At 38.8% G+C, this 14390-nt stretch overlaps 1 protein-coding gene across 7 annotated transcripts in view; it reads right to left on the bottom strand.

The window, feature by feature from the left end:
* Positions 1 to 3349, bottom strand: part of BIRC6 (baculoviral IAP repeat containing 6) — an 854588-nt gene extending 851239 nt beyond the window's left edge. For all 7 annotated transcript variants that reach the window (XM_053711846.1, XM_053711848.1, XM_053711852.1 and 4 more), the window contains exon 1: positions 2929 to 3349. In XM_053711846.1, coding sequence (XP_053567821.1) covers positions 2929 to 3325 — 397 coding nt within the window. In that variant the 5' untranslated portion in view covers positions 3326 to 3349. The remainder of the gene's footprint in view (positions 1 to 2928) is intronic.
* Positions 3350 to 14390: the final 11041 nt, after the last annotated feature.

Genomic DNA, 14390 nt, shown 5'->3' with positions numbered 1-14390 from the left:
CCTGGCCTGCTGTGGAATCCCTTTCCAGAATGTTTTATCTAGTAATATTTTTGAAGAAGAAAAAAAGTAGCCTAAATGTATTTGGATCACCTAAACAATTAAGACCTAAAAAATAGTATTAGAGAATTATAGGTTAATAAAATAGAACTGAAGTGATTTCCTACACCGGTAAAGAACTGAACTTTGCAAAGTACTTTCTTTTAAAATGATTAAAACTTCTCTGTATGTAATTCTGAATGTTTTACTTACTCTCACTCTTTCAACAAACAGCATATTATTTGTCTAAAGATGCACAGAGATAAATAGGAGGTATATTACGCATAAATGTTCTATGTGCACGGCTGTGTGCCACTGAAGTAAATAGCTAAATATATGTAGTGCACCAAATAATTTAAAGGGACACTAAACCCAAAAATTTTCTCATGATTCAGGTAGAGAATACTATTTTAAACAATATTCCAATTTACTTCTATTATCTAATTTGCTTCAATCTTTAGATACCCTTTGTTGAAGAAATAGCAATGCACATGGGTGAGCCAATCACACGAGGCATCTTTGTGCAGCCACCAAACAGCAGCTAATAAGTCTATCTAGATATGCTTTTTAGCAAAGGATATCAAGACGATGAAGCAAATTGGATAATATAAGTAAATTAGAAAGTCGTTTAAAATGACATGCTCTTTCTAAATCATGACAAAAAAATGTGGGTTTCATGACCCTTTAAAGGGACACTGTAACCAAAATTTTTCTTTCGTGATTCAGATTGAGCATGAAATTTTAAGCAACTTTCTAATTTACTCCTATTATCAAATTTTCTTCATTCTCTTGGTATCTTTATTTGAAATGCAAGAATGTAAGCTTAGATGCCGGCCCATTTTTGGTGAACAACCTGGGTTGTCCTTGCTGATTGGTGGATAAATTCATGCACCAATAAAAAAAAGTGCTGTCCAGAGTACTGAAACCAAAAAAAGCTTAGATGCCTTCTTTTTCAAATAATGATAGCAAGAGAACGAAGAAAAATTGAAAATAGGAGTAAATTAGAAAGTTGCTTAAAATTTCATGCTCAATCTGAATCACGAAAGAAAAATTTTGGTTACAGTGTCCCTTTTAAGTAAACATTCTGCACTGTCAACCAGTAAGACTTGAGAACTGACCAAGTTAGCCTTTGTAAAAATGGACATAAGAACTACCACCCATATATACATGTATCATTAATAAACCAATGAATTACCTTGAACTGGAAGTTAGAATTATGTAGTCTTGATTTGTGTGTCGTAAGTGAAATATTAAAAGGCTCTAATGTATTACCTTGTTTTAATAGTGCTCAAATAAACCTTGGTTAAACAGTAAAAACACATCTCAGGAGCTACAATACATTGTTATTTCTAATCAGGACAAGGATAGCGACCAATCAGACTTGGTATATGAAAAGGACCACCAATCACGTCCCACTAAGGGCAACTCAGATGTACACCTGGTGCACAAGATTAAAAGGGAAATAAAACCCAAAACTTATCTTTCATGATTCAGATAGAGCATACGATTTTTAACAACTTTCCAATTTACTTCTGCTATCTAATTTGTTTAATTTTCTTGGTATCCATTGTTGACAACACCACCTAGGTAGGCTCAGAAGCAACAATACATTACTGGGAGCTAGCCGCTGAGTTGTGGCAGTGCACAAATGCCTCTTCTAATTGGCTTACCTGAAATTTTCAGCTAGCACCAAGCAGTGCATTGTTAATCCTTCAACAAAGGATACTAAAAGCACAAAACACATTTGATAATAGAAGTAAATGGAGAGTTGTTAAAAATTGTATGCTCTATCTGAATTGAAGAATTTGGAGTTTTATATTCCTTTAAATGGGACAGTAAAGTCAAAATTAAACATTTATTATTCAGATTTAGCATGCAATGATGAACAACTTACCGATTTGCTCCTATTATCTAATATGCTTTATTCTCTTGATATTGTTTGTTGAAAAAAACATACATAGGTAATTCTCAGGAGCAGCAATGCAGTACTTGGAGCTAGCTGCTTATTGGTGGCTAAAAATATATGCCTCTTGCCATTGGTTAACCTAATATGTTCTGCTAGCTCTTAGTACTGCATTGATGCCCTTTCAACAAAGTATACCATGAGAATTAAGCAAATTTGATAAAGTAAATTGCTTAAAATTGTATGCTTTATCTTAACCATGAAAAAAATAATTGGGTTTCATGTCCTTTGAAAACTGTTTGACCTAGTTTAAGGGAGTTAGAAACACAATTACCAAAGGATATTTGTAATAAAATTCTTTAACAAATTAGAACATTACTGCATTCATTTTTTACCTTAATTTGTATTGAAAATGTGACATGACAGGTATGAAAACTATGAATAGGTGCAAACCATACATTAAAATACTGAAATGCCCACTACTAATTAAAAAATAGGAAAACATTTTATGGAATAGAAGGCTTGTCCAATCTTGGAGTCAACTTACCTGAACTTCCACATCTTATAGAATTGGGTATAACTCAATAAAAATCTGTGTCTATCCTTTATACCCCTAACTATATATATATATATATATATATATATATATATATATATATATATACATACATAACAAAGAGCTCTTGTTACACAATATCAATTTAAATTATATTTATGGTATATAGTTCTGTTCTAGCAGAACGAACATCTAAACCCTTCTGATCTGTCCTGTGCACGAAAACTAATACTAAGGTTGTACCTTCGTGTGAAAAAGACTGGTCAGTCCAGGTTGACAACAAATCTTATCACCACAGCTGTCAAAATGTTGGCCCTATCAACGCACCACATAATACACTTGTCAAACTATATATATATATATATATATATATATATATATATATATATATATATATATATATATATATATATATATCTTTTACTTCACTCACCGTGCACCGCTGAGGACTGCAGAATAGCCCCGGACGTGCCGTCGATTACTTTGATGCTACCCCGGCTAGTGACTGCAAGAATGGTGTTGAGCGCCGGGTGATAGGACAAGCTGTTCACGCCGTGCTCGTCGCAACGTAGGCAGCCGTCCCTGAGCACCAGCCACTCCGAACCACCCGCCGTTACCCCCGCCGCCATCTTCGGCAGCAGGGCCCCCTCCGGGCGGGACACCGGGGCGCGGAGGCCGCGGGGAGGAGAGGGAGAGTGAAGAGGTGAGCTCCGGTGACAGACAGTAGAGGATGACACCGGCACGGGATGAGGACTAGAGGGGCCGCCGGCCGCTGCGTCAGATGACAAGGGAGCAGCAGCCGCAGCAGCACCGCTACCGCTATACACCATCCGGGGCAGTAGCCAGGAAGCCGTACGGACAGGAGGAGGAGAAACAGGAATTCACGTCACGATCCGTACGTAGACGCAAGAGGAAGTTTTTTTTTTTTTTCTTAAAACAACTTTATTAGTTAAAGATAATCTATAGCTGCCTTCATTTTTCTTGAGGATGTAACTAATGATTGTAAACAAATGTAGGCTTTTACAATATATATACCGGTATTTATATATATTTATTTATATATATACTTTCTAACCAACAATCTATTTACTACCAAAAAAAGTAACTTAATAAAACTGATATCTGCACTCTTTCTTGTTAATTAGGAAATTAACGATAATACATTACATCAAATTCAACAAATCATTCTCAAAATTCTAAGCTTTCTGTGTTTCACTCATATTAATAAACATTATGTTAGCCTTGGTGACACCATAGTCACAATTTTATTAACCCTTTCACAACAGGGTCATAATGTCTACATCGGAACAACATTCCGATGTATACAAATTGAAATCACGCGATCGTGAGATTTCAATTATTATGGGATCGGGTCTGGGCGGCGTCCCTATGACGCTAGGAACGCCCTCCAGACCGAGATCAAATCCAGGAAGCGCAGTTGCCTTCAGGACACCCAACTGCTATGTCGTATTTTGTCCTAACGGCGCTAAAGCCCAGCGCCGTTTGGACGGACTACAACGGCATAACAACGGTAAAAGGTTAAAGACAGGAGCCGAGGCGAATATTTTGCTTTAACTTCCTTTATTTAAAGAGATACTAAACCCAATTTTTTTCTTTCAAGATTCAGATAGCACATTTTAAACAACTTTCTAATTTACTCCTATTGCCAATTTTTCTTCATTCGCTTGCAATCTTTATATGAAAAGGCAGGAATCTAAGCTAAGAAGCCAGCCCATTTTTGGTTCCGAACCTGGGTTGCGCTTGCTGATTGGTGGCTAAATAGACACAAAACCAAACAAACCAAACTGGAAGAAAATAGATAGAACATAAACTGGTGAATCATCCATCAGTGACAATAAAAGGTATGAAGCTCATCCGGGACAACTGGAACAATCAGGTAGATCACAGAAAGAACAAGGCATTCAAAAACTTCTGTAATTAGCCCACTGAAAAGGAAGGGGGTAAAAATGCATAATATCTCGGCTTAACAATAAAGATATGCTGTATAAAAAAAAAATTGAGAAAAAAAATGTGAACCATTAAAACACAAACAATTATTTAAGCAGAACATATAACTTTTTTTTGGGGAGGGTACACCAGGGAGGGCAAAATAATGGGCTCCTTAATTTAATAAAATTGTTACTATAGAGTCACCAAGGCTAACATAATCCTTATTTTATTGCATTTATGATGGAACTAAAGCTAGTGAAATAACCCATCTAGCCAGAGTTGGAAAAGAAACCATATGGAAGGGTTGACCATAGGAAATAAGAAGAGGTCCTGAAGACATCTACCAAACATAGTTGGAGTTCCGTTTCTAGATAAGGTTAATAGATTTCAGAAGAAAATGTTTTAGTCTGTCTATGGATTGAGAAAAGTACTCCTGAAGGGAAGAAAGTAAAAATATCTCGATCTAGAGCCTGAACATCAGAAACCCTACTAAATTAATGTAGGCGGAGGAGGGTAGCCAGACTTAGCTGATAACTGTGTTAGAGACAATTAAGCGTTAGAAGGCCAGGATTTTAACAAAGCAAAATAATAAAGTGAAGTCCTAGAGATATTTATATCTAGCCGAAGGAGGTACTGTAAGTTGTATGCCATGCATGAGATGACAAATCAAATGGTCATCCTTACCTAAGGGAATACAATTGCCTGGCAAATGGGCTGCTTAAATGGAAGATCAGAAAAGGTTGATAGTCTTATAAGACTTACCCTGTTCATATACATTAGCTACAATTACTGGAGGCTGCTGAATAGGGATCAGCACGCTCATCCACACACCAGCAAAGCCAGACTGACTAAGTTGCAAGGTAAGCTTGTTTAGACTCAGGAACCCCTGAAATCCTCCAGCCTAGAATATTAAGGCTGTTGTTCAACACCAAGGGGTGAGGAGATCTGTGGTTATCCAAGAAGAGATCCGGGAAGGTATGAATTAGCAGAGAAAGCTTTACTAAAAGCTCTAACAGGGCTGGAAACCAAGCTCGGGCAGGCCAAAAAGGGGTGATGAGAAGCAACTGGACTTGAAGTCTGTGGATATGGAGAATAACTCTGGGAATCATCGAGAATGATGGGAAGGCAGATGCCCCCTTCTGGGGCCAAGTCTGTAGGAATGCGTCCTTGGCACTGGATCCAGGAGCCAACTAAAGTAGGCTGGTAGTTGAGCATTGGTCCTGGATGCAGAGAGATCTAGGGTGAAGGAGCCCCTGAGGTTCTGGAGACAGAAGAAGAGACTTCTATGAAGCTTCCAGTCGCTCTAATCCCTCCAGTACCTGGAAAACCAGTCTGCCACGAAGTTGGACTCTCCTGGTAAGTATTCTGCTACAACTGAGATTTTGTGATTGAAACAGAATTGGTCAAATTGTTCTGTTAAATTCGAGAGGGTTTGTGATCTGGTACCCCTAAGATTGTTGATATATTGAACCGCCGAGATATTGTCCATCCAAAGGCGAACACAGCAGTTCACTAAAGACTCTGCGAATGAGCCAACCACAAAGGATCCTGCAATCAATTTGAGGCAATTGATATGGAGAGAGGAATCTTGCCTCCCGTGGATTGAAAGTCGAACGAGGCATCGCAACCTAAGAGGCTGGCGTCTGAATCTATAATGAAGTCTGGTAGGAAACTGAAAATGGCCCTGCCATTCCAGGCTTCTATATTGTGGAGCCACCATGACGTCTCTTGTTTGACTTCTTGAGAGAGAGGGAATAATTAAGAATAGGAGGGATTGAGGTATAAATGTGAATGTTTGAGCCAATGCATTGCTCTGTAATACAGAGGACCTGGGAATATGGCCTGGATGTATGAATACAGCAGACCTATAATTCAGTTGGCGTAGAAATATGTGGGATTTTTTAAGACTGGAGCTGAGCTCTTTTTGAATAGAAATCAATTTGGAGGGTGGGAGTCACAGGGTTGCTGAGACCGAGTTGACTGTGAATCCTAATAATTCTATAGTTTGGAAAGGAATTATAAGGAATTGATTACAAAGCATAAAGTTTGTAAGAGGGTAGTCGCAGTTTGTAAATGTTGTAGGAGGAATGTTCTGTCCTGCGCTAGGATAAGAATATTGTCCAGATAGATAATGAGGCGAATCCCCCTGGATACGAGGAAAGCTGCTATTGGTCTTATGATCTTGGTGAAGCACCAAGGTGCCAAACTGAGACCAAAAAGAAGGCATGTGAACTGCCATTGAGTCCCTTTCCACATAAATTGGAGGTAATGTCTGTATGCGGTATGCATTGGAACCATCAAGTAGGCATTGGAACCGTCAAGGACCATCCAATCCCTATTCTGTAAGATATCTCTGAGAAAGTGTATTCCTTCCATTTTGAAACTAAGTATAGGTTGAGGTCATTGAGATTGATAACAGGGTGGAAGCCACCGTTCTTTTTCTTCAATAAAAACATGTTGCTGAGAAAGCGTATATGGGTGATTTGCTCTATGGTATCTTTGAGGGAAAGTTGGCCAAGTTCTGTATCGATGAGTATCTGCATGGTGGAAAGGGAATGGAAGAAGGAGGGCCTGTCTGAGTTGGAAAATTAACTAGGTCTAATTGAAACCCCTGAACCACCAATCTGCTGTCATTTGTCTCTAAACATTGAAATAGAGAGCAAGTCTGCCCCCTAATTTGTGAGGAGAAGTAGGACATAAGTGTCAGGAATTCCTTGGCCCTTCCCCCTTTGCCTTTAAAAGTTTTCCCTCAGCTGCAGACAAGTGCTTAGTAATTTGTTTGTTCACTAGCACTGAGCTGAGCCACTGCAGGATTGCTAATCCTGTCTTACTTGCACACTTGATTTCGCTACTTTCATCAAGCCAGAATATCTCCTACCACTCTGGATATAATTTATTTGTTTCCCCACCAGTCTCACAGAAGCAGCTATCTATTTGGGACATTGTATCGTCTTATATTAAGGAATTCTATTTGTGCCTCTGTGGTTTTTCTCTACCAGATACGCAATAACATTTGATCTTGGTGCTGCTTTTCATTTTCCGAAAGTGGCTAATCTAATAAGCTGATCTGGCTGCCTGCCTTTTAGTCTGAGTACCTAACAACTTCTCCTAAACAGCGGGGACCGGAGACTTTCCTCCGCCTCACAGAGCGGTCACCTGATTGCAGCTCCGAACAAACCACCGGGCGATCAGCTGTTCACCTAAAACACTACGCTGAGCTGAAATGCCTGCATCGTGAGAAGAACAGGAACACTTCTCTTCTCATCAACCTAGGAGTTGACTTGAGCCGCCAGTGTGTGCGCAATTTAGATGCTTACCCTGCGCATATATTGAATAGCCGCAACTTATCAAGGATATTCATTTCGTTCCTCTCTTAAAGTGACAGGCACTCAGGATTCATATAAAAGGAGCGGTTATAGTTAGTACCGCACAAGCTGCATTATTTAAAGGGGACATTATTCTCATAGAGAGTTACTTAAGTTGAGCAAACTACTCTGCTTCTAATTGATCAGAAGCATATCACAGGTTCCAAACCATTAAATTCACTCACTGCCTACTCTGTATCTCATTCAAACTCAGGGACAACAGGGGGCAAAATGATAAAAAAACCATTTCACTAGGTCTACAGTTGAGTTCCATCAATTTAATCCCTCACACATAAGTGGTTGTCTCTGAATGCCGCTGGCTCTATAGGTTCTGCTTCTGAGGGAAAACAGTGGTCTGATTTGAGGTGGCGAAAACTGTAGTCTTGAGGAGCCTCTAAAGCTGGAACGGCTGGAGAGGTGACCCCTGAACCTTCCAGCCCTGGCAAAAAAAAACCTGTTATATAGCACCCTGCATACATTGGTTTGAGCTCTGTCTAGGGTGGGTAAACGTAGTCACATATCTGTGTAGTTCTCAAATTGTTCCATAAGAAGGAAACCCTTAGCTGTTGAGCCCCCTCAGACCGAGACATTTATGCTAATTTCGGGTCTATCTGAGATTGGACTGCCCTGTGACATTCCACAATGTCATATTAATATTACCAAATAAGCAGATAGATCTCTGAATCCATTCCCACACTTGTTAGGGATCTAAAGGTTGTGCAGTTAAGACTGCATTATCAGCAAGTTGCAGGACTTGAGTTAAAGGACCACTAGGTCCAAAGGTTTATATTATAGGTTTTGGCCATGTATTGTCATTAAGGTAACAAGAGTTTGGTAAAATTTTGGGGTATTAGACTTTCTGTCTGGGAAGACAGAATGGGGACATTCAGAGCGTAATTTATTGCACTGAGCATTTGTCAAGGGTTTGCATATCCATTGCTGTAGATATTTAATAATGTGCCAGGATGGAGACCATTCAGTAGAGCTAGGGTGACTTTTAAGATCAGTGTTAAATATAGGTTGCCCTAATGGCTCTAAAATAACATCCAAATCTAATTGTGTGTCTGGGATATGAGGGGTTTTGGTCCTCAATTTAGGTCTCGGGATCAAAGTCCACTTAGAGGTATCCTCCAGGGTAATAGTCTGCTGGTTGGGTATTTGGTAGGGGTTTAGTTTGAGAGGGGGCTTGAGCATCAGAGGAAGGTTCAACTTCCCTAATTATTACCCCAGAGGTGGGGGTTAAGGCAGGCTTAGATTTTTTGGAAGTGTGATTACACTCCAAATGATGTGTTTTCGCAGATATTTACTTAGGAGCTGAATCAATGTCAAACTCCTGGTCAGGGGATGGTGTTTGTGCCAGGTCTGGGTCCAGGGTTTCATGTATCATGTTTTCAACAAATTGAGATCTCTCTCCCATCGCTAAGAATACAGCTTGGGCCACTGATGTTGCAATCAGGGATTATAAATCAGGATTGCGTGAGCTTTGCTCAGTTTCAGACATCTTTGAAATATTTCATCTATTGTTAAGAAAAAATAAAGAAATATATATATATACTGTATATAGCGCAAATAAGGACTCCAAAATAGTATACAAACTATGGAACTTTATTTATGAACAGGGTAAAAACATGTCAGCAAAAAAAGCAGCTGAAGAGAGCACTGATTGATTTTTCTGATCTTTGTACTGTGAGAGATTTACAGGATCTAGCTGAGGAAAGCAATAGTGAGTTATCAAGTAAAGTCACAGAACAGGAAGCGAAGCATAGTCATTTAAAGAAAAAGAAACACTTTTTATCCAGTCCACACCAGGCCAAAGGTACTAGATGTTTTCCAAAAGACAGTGGAAAACAAATTAAGAGATTTACATGAGAAAAATTAAAAAAAAACTAGAAAAGAGTATTCAAATCTAACTAATAAAGAAAAAGCAGCTTTAAAATCATTAAAAGATAATGATCAAACATACTTACTTAATTAAGGATACATACATAGAAATAATATGCAATGACTTCTCTATAAAAACATATTAAGAAATTATCTTCAACAAATGTAAATAGGAGAACAGTGTTAAAGAGACACTATGTCATTTCTACACAATCTGTCTCTTTAAGAAAATGTGCTATAAAGCCTAATACGATACAGACCACACACATGCAGTGATCAAGTGCGCAACCGCACGAAACATGTCTGCGTGAGGTCTGATCGCTGACATAGGGGAGTAGTTATCAAGGTGTCAACTTTCCTGCCTTCGCCGGCCCAATACGCCCGCCTAAGCTCGCCTCACATCGCCGCCGCGGACCTGAAAAATTTCGCCTAAGTTATCAAATAAAGCTGTCAAATAGCCGCGCACCAAGTACGGGGCGATGAGCAGCGGACTGTGAGAGTTATCACTCATCCGATCTCGCTGCTCTTCGGCTTTTTCCCAGCTTTATTGCTAGCCTGTCACTAAGCACTCACACTAAACTGCACTGTTCTACCCCCTATACCGGCGCCCCCCGCAACTAAATAAAGTTACTAACCCCTAAACCGCCGCTCCTAGACCCTGCCGCAACTCTGATAAATGTATTAACCCCTAAACCGCCGCTCCCGGACACCGCTGCCACCTACATTATACCTAGTAACCCCTATCCTGCCCCTCCTATACCGTCGCCCTCTATAATAAAGTTATTAACCCCTATCCTGCTGATCCCGCACCTCGCCGCAACTAAATAAATAGTTTAACCCCTAAACCGCCGCTCCCTGACCCTGCCACAACCTATATTAAATTTATTAACCCCTATCCTGCCCCCCCTACACCGTCGCCACCTATAATAAATTTATTAACCCCTATCCTGCCCCCCACTACACCGCCGCCACCTATAATACATTTATTAACCCCTATCCTGCCCCCCACTACACCGCCGCCACTGTAATAAAATTATTAACCCCTAAACCTAAGTCTAACACTAACCCTAACACCCCCCTAACTTAAATATTAATTAAATAAATCTAAATAATATTTCTATTATGAACTAAATTAATCCTATTTAAAACTAAATACTTACCTTTAAAATAAACCCTAATATAGCTACAATATAAATAATAATTATATTGTAGCTATCTTAGGATTTATTTTTATTTTACAGGTAACTTTCAATTTATTTTAACTAGGTACAATAGCTATTAAATAGTTATTAACTATTTAATAGCTTACCTAGCTAAAATAAAGAGAAATTAACCTGTAAAATAAAAACTAACCTAAGTTACAATTACACCTAACACTACACTATACTTTAATAAATTATTCCTATTTAAAACTAAATACTTACCTGTAAAATAAACCCTAAGATAGCTACAATATAATTAATAATTACATTGTAGCTAAATTAGGATTTATATTTATTTTACAGGTAACTTTGTATTTATTTTAGCTAGTTAGAATAGTTATTAAATAGTTATTAACTATTTAATAACTACCTAGCTAAAAGAAATACAAAATTACCTGTAAAATAAATCCTAACCTAAGTTACAATTAAACCTAACACTACACTATCATTACATTAATTAAATAAATTACCTACAAATAACTACAATAAATACAATTACATAAACTAACTAAAGTACAAAAAATAAAAAAGCTAAGTTACAAAAAATAAAAAAAATAAGTTACAAACATTTTAAAAATATTACAACAATTTTAAGCTACTTACACCTAATCTAAGCCCCCTAATAAAATAACAAACCCCCCAAAATAAAAAAATGCCCTACTCTATTCTAAATTAAAAAAGTTCAAAGCGCTTTTACCTTACACGCCCTTAAAAGGGCCATTTGTGGGGCATGCCCCAAAGAATTCAGCTCTTTTGCCTGTAAAAGAAAAATACAACCCCCCCAACATTAAAACCCACCACCCACATACCCCTAATCTAACCCAAACCCCCATTAAAATAACCTAACACTAATCCCCTGAAGATCATCCTACCTTGTCTTCACTCAGCCGAGCAGAGATGGAACCGAAGAGGAGACCCGGAGCGGAAGAAGTTATCCTCCAAGCGGCGCTGAAGAATTCTTCCATCCGGGCGATGTCATCTTCCAAGAGGCGCTGAAGAAGTCTTCTATCCGGGCGATGTCATCTTCAAAGCGGGGTCTTCAATCTTCATCCCGCCGACACGGAACATCCTTCTTTACCGATGGACTACCGATGAATGAAGGCTCCTTTAAGGGACGTCATCCAAGATGGCGTCCCTTCAATTCCGATTGGCTGATAGGATTCTATCAGCCAATCTGAATTAAGGTAGGAAAAATCTGATTGGCTGATTCAATCAGCCAATCAGATTCAAGTTCAATCCGATTGGCTGATCCAATCAGCCAATCAGATTGAGCTTGCATTCTATTGGCTGTTCCGATCAGCCAATAGAATGCGAGCGCAATCTGATTGGCAGTTAGCAACGTCAGCTAGGGTTCTGGGGAAGACAACAGCTGGACAGAAAAAGAAAGTTTTTGAACTGTGAGAAAGCAGAGAGTGTTGACATTAATGTGAGGTCAGAGGAGACCTGGAAAAATTATTTTATAACTATCATCTCTCATCTATCTTTCTCCACTACCTCCTCTTCAATCTCTATTTACCACCTCCCTTCTCTCTCAGGCCATATCTCTGTACACTCTTTTTTCTCAAATCTCTTCACTCCTTTTTTTCTCCACTCTTTCTTAATGCTATCTTTTTCTCCACTTTTACATTTCCTCTCCAATCTCACTCTGTCCCTGTTTACCCTCTGAGAAGTAACAGTCTAAACACTAATGGGGTCCTTATAGCCCTAGAGGAATAACATATCCTTGCCCTTTCATGGATATATAATATCCCTTTAGATAATATTTGTAGACATCCACTCACTAACTTTTACTCGCCACTGTTAAATTTCCATTCGCCAATGGCTAGTGGGCTAGTGGAAATTTTGATTTAACTTTTTAAGAAGATTTTTTTTTTTGTACAGTATATTAATTTCCAATAGAAGACAGTAGCTGTGGCTTTTTTGTTTTACAATAGTGTGTGTTTTTTTTAAGTTTGCGCTATCTAGAACACATTAGGTACAGTGTGGTCGCGATATTAGATCTAAACACATACAAATGTGAAAACAGTAGAGTGAAAATTTCTAGCGGCCTAAAAAATACAATGTTAAAAAAGTCAGTCAGTTCATGAAAACAAGTTTTAGATAATGCAAAGTTTAAAGAAAATGCACTATTGTAAAACAAAAAAGCTATGGCTACTGTCTGCTATTGAAAATTAATATTCTGAACACAAAATCTTCTTCCTAAAATTAAAAAAACATGCCAAAAGTAAAAAATATTTTTTTTTATATATATATATATATATATATATATATATATATATATATATATATATATATATATATATAAAACAAACTTACGACTAGATTACAAGTTTTGCGGTACAGCTATACCACTGAAAAATTGGTCATTGCACGTGGAATGGCCGGTAACACATATTACGAGTTGCGGCGGTATAGCTATACCGCAAGTATTTCAGCCTGTAACGCAACATCATTATTTTGAGTGCAGGATTTTCATAGCTCCTGCTGTTGTGCGGTCTGGCTAAAATGCTTGCGTTACAGCCTATACTGACACGATCCATACCACCACCTGAGAACAGTAGTTATGGATTTTGTGTAACAAAAATGTTTCACAAAACTGATAATTAAAATGTTACAAAGTACACTAACATCCATAAACTACCTATTAACCCCAAAACCGCCACCCTCCCGCATCGCAAACACTATATTAAACTTATTAACCCCTAATTTGCCACCCAACCCACATCGTGACTATTAAATAAACCTATTAACCCCTAATCCGCCGTTCCCCGACATTGTCAACACTAATAAAAGTTATTAACCCTTAACTTCTGGTGGGCGGCAACCCAAGATGGTCACGGATTCTTGAAACTCTGTGCAGCTTAAAGCAGTCCTCATATCCCTTGGCAATTTATGTGCCAGGGAACCTTCCTGGATCAAGGTACACCACCCCTTGGCCTCCAGGAAGCAAATTAAAATGGAAAAAGCCGTTTGGCATAGTGGAATGTTTTTTACCGCAACGTTGTACATAGTTTCATTCCACTTAAGCTACGTACTATCTCCTCCTACTGACCTTCTGCAATGGCAGCGTATACCATTAAAGATCCATGTTCTGACATACGCATATTAGCTGGAATAAGAGCCGTATTTCTGCCCGGACTAGACCGACTCCTAATGTCCTGCACAAACCTGTGTGCATTAGTAAAGTTAATGGATCAGCCTTCCCGAATAAAGAACCCTGTATCCAGTCGACATGGCCTTATCTTACAGAATAAGGCAAGCGATACCACACCCTACTCATTGGAGACGGACAGCAGCCTTACGACATCGGCTCCAACACTGAGGAGAGAAGCGGCAGCAACACCGGAGGCTGGAGAAAACCCCCCTGTCTGAACCTGTCAGAACCCACCATAGAAGCACTTCCAGATATATAGAAGGGCTTACTGACACCCCCAATGTCTTCTCTGGTGACTAACCCAGCTACAGACACGGATCTCAGATCAAAACTGGAAATGAAG

Source organism: Bombina bombina, chromosome 4, assembly GCF_027579735.1.
Source record: "Bombina bombina isolate aBomBom1 chromosome 4, aBomBom1.pri, whole genome shotgun sequence".
Lineage (NCBI taxonomy): Eukaryota > Metazoa > Chordata > Amphibia > Anura > Bombinatoridae > Bombina > Bombina bombina.
Note: the sequence above shows the minus strand (reverse complement) of the source record. Positions and strands in the feature narration are given on the sequence as shown.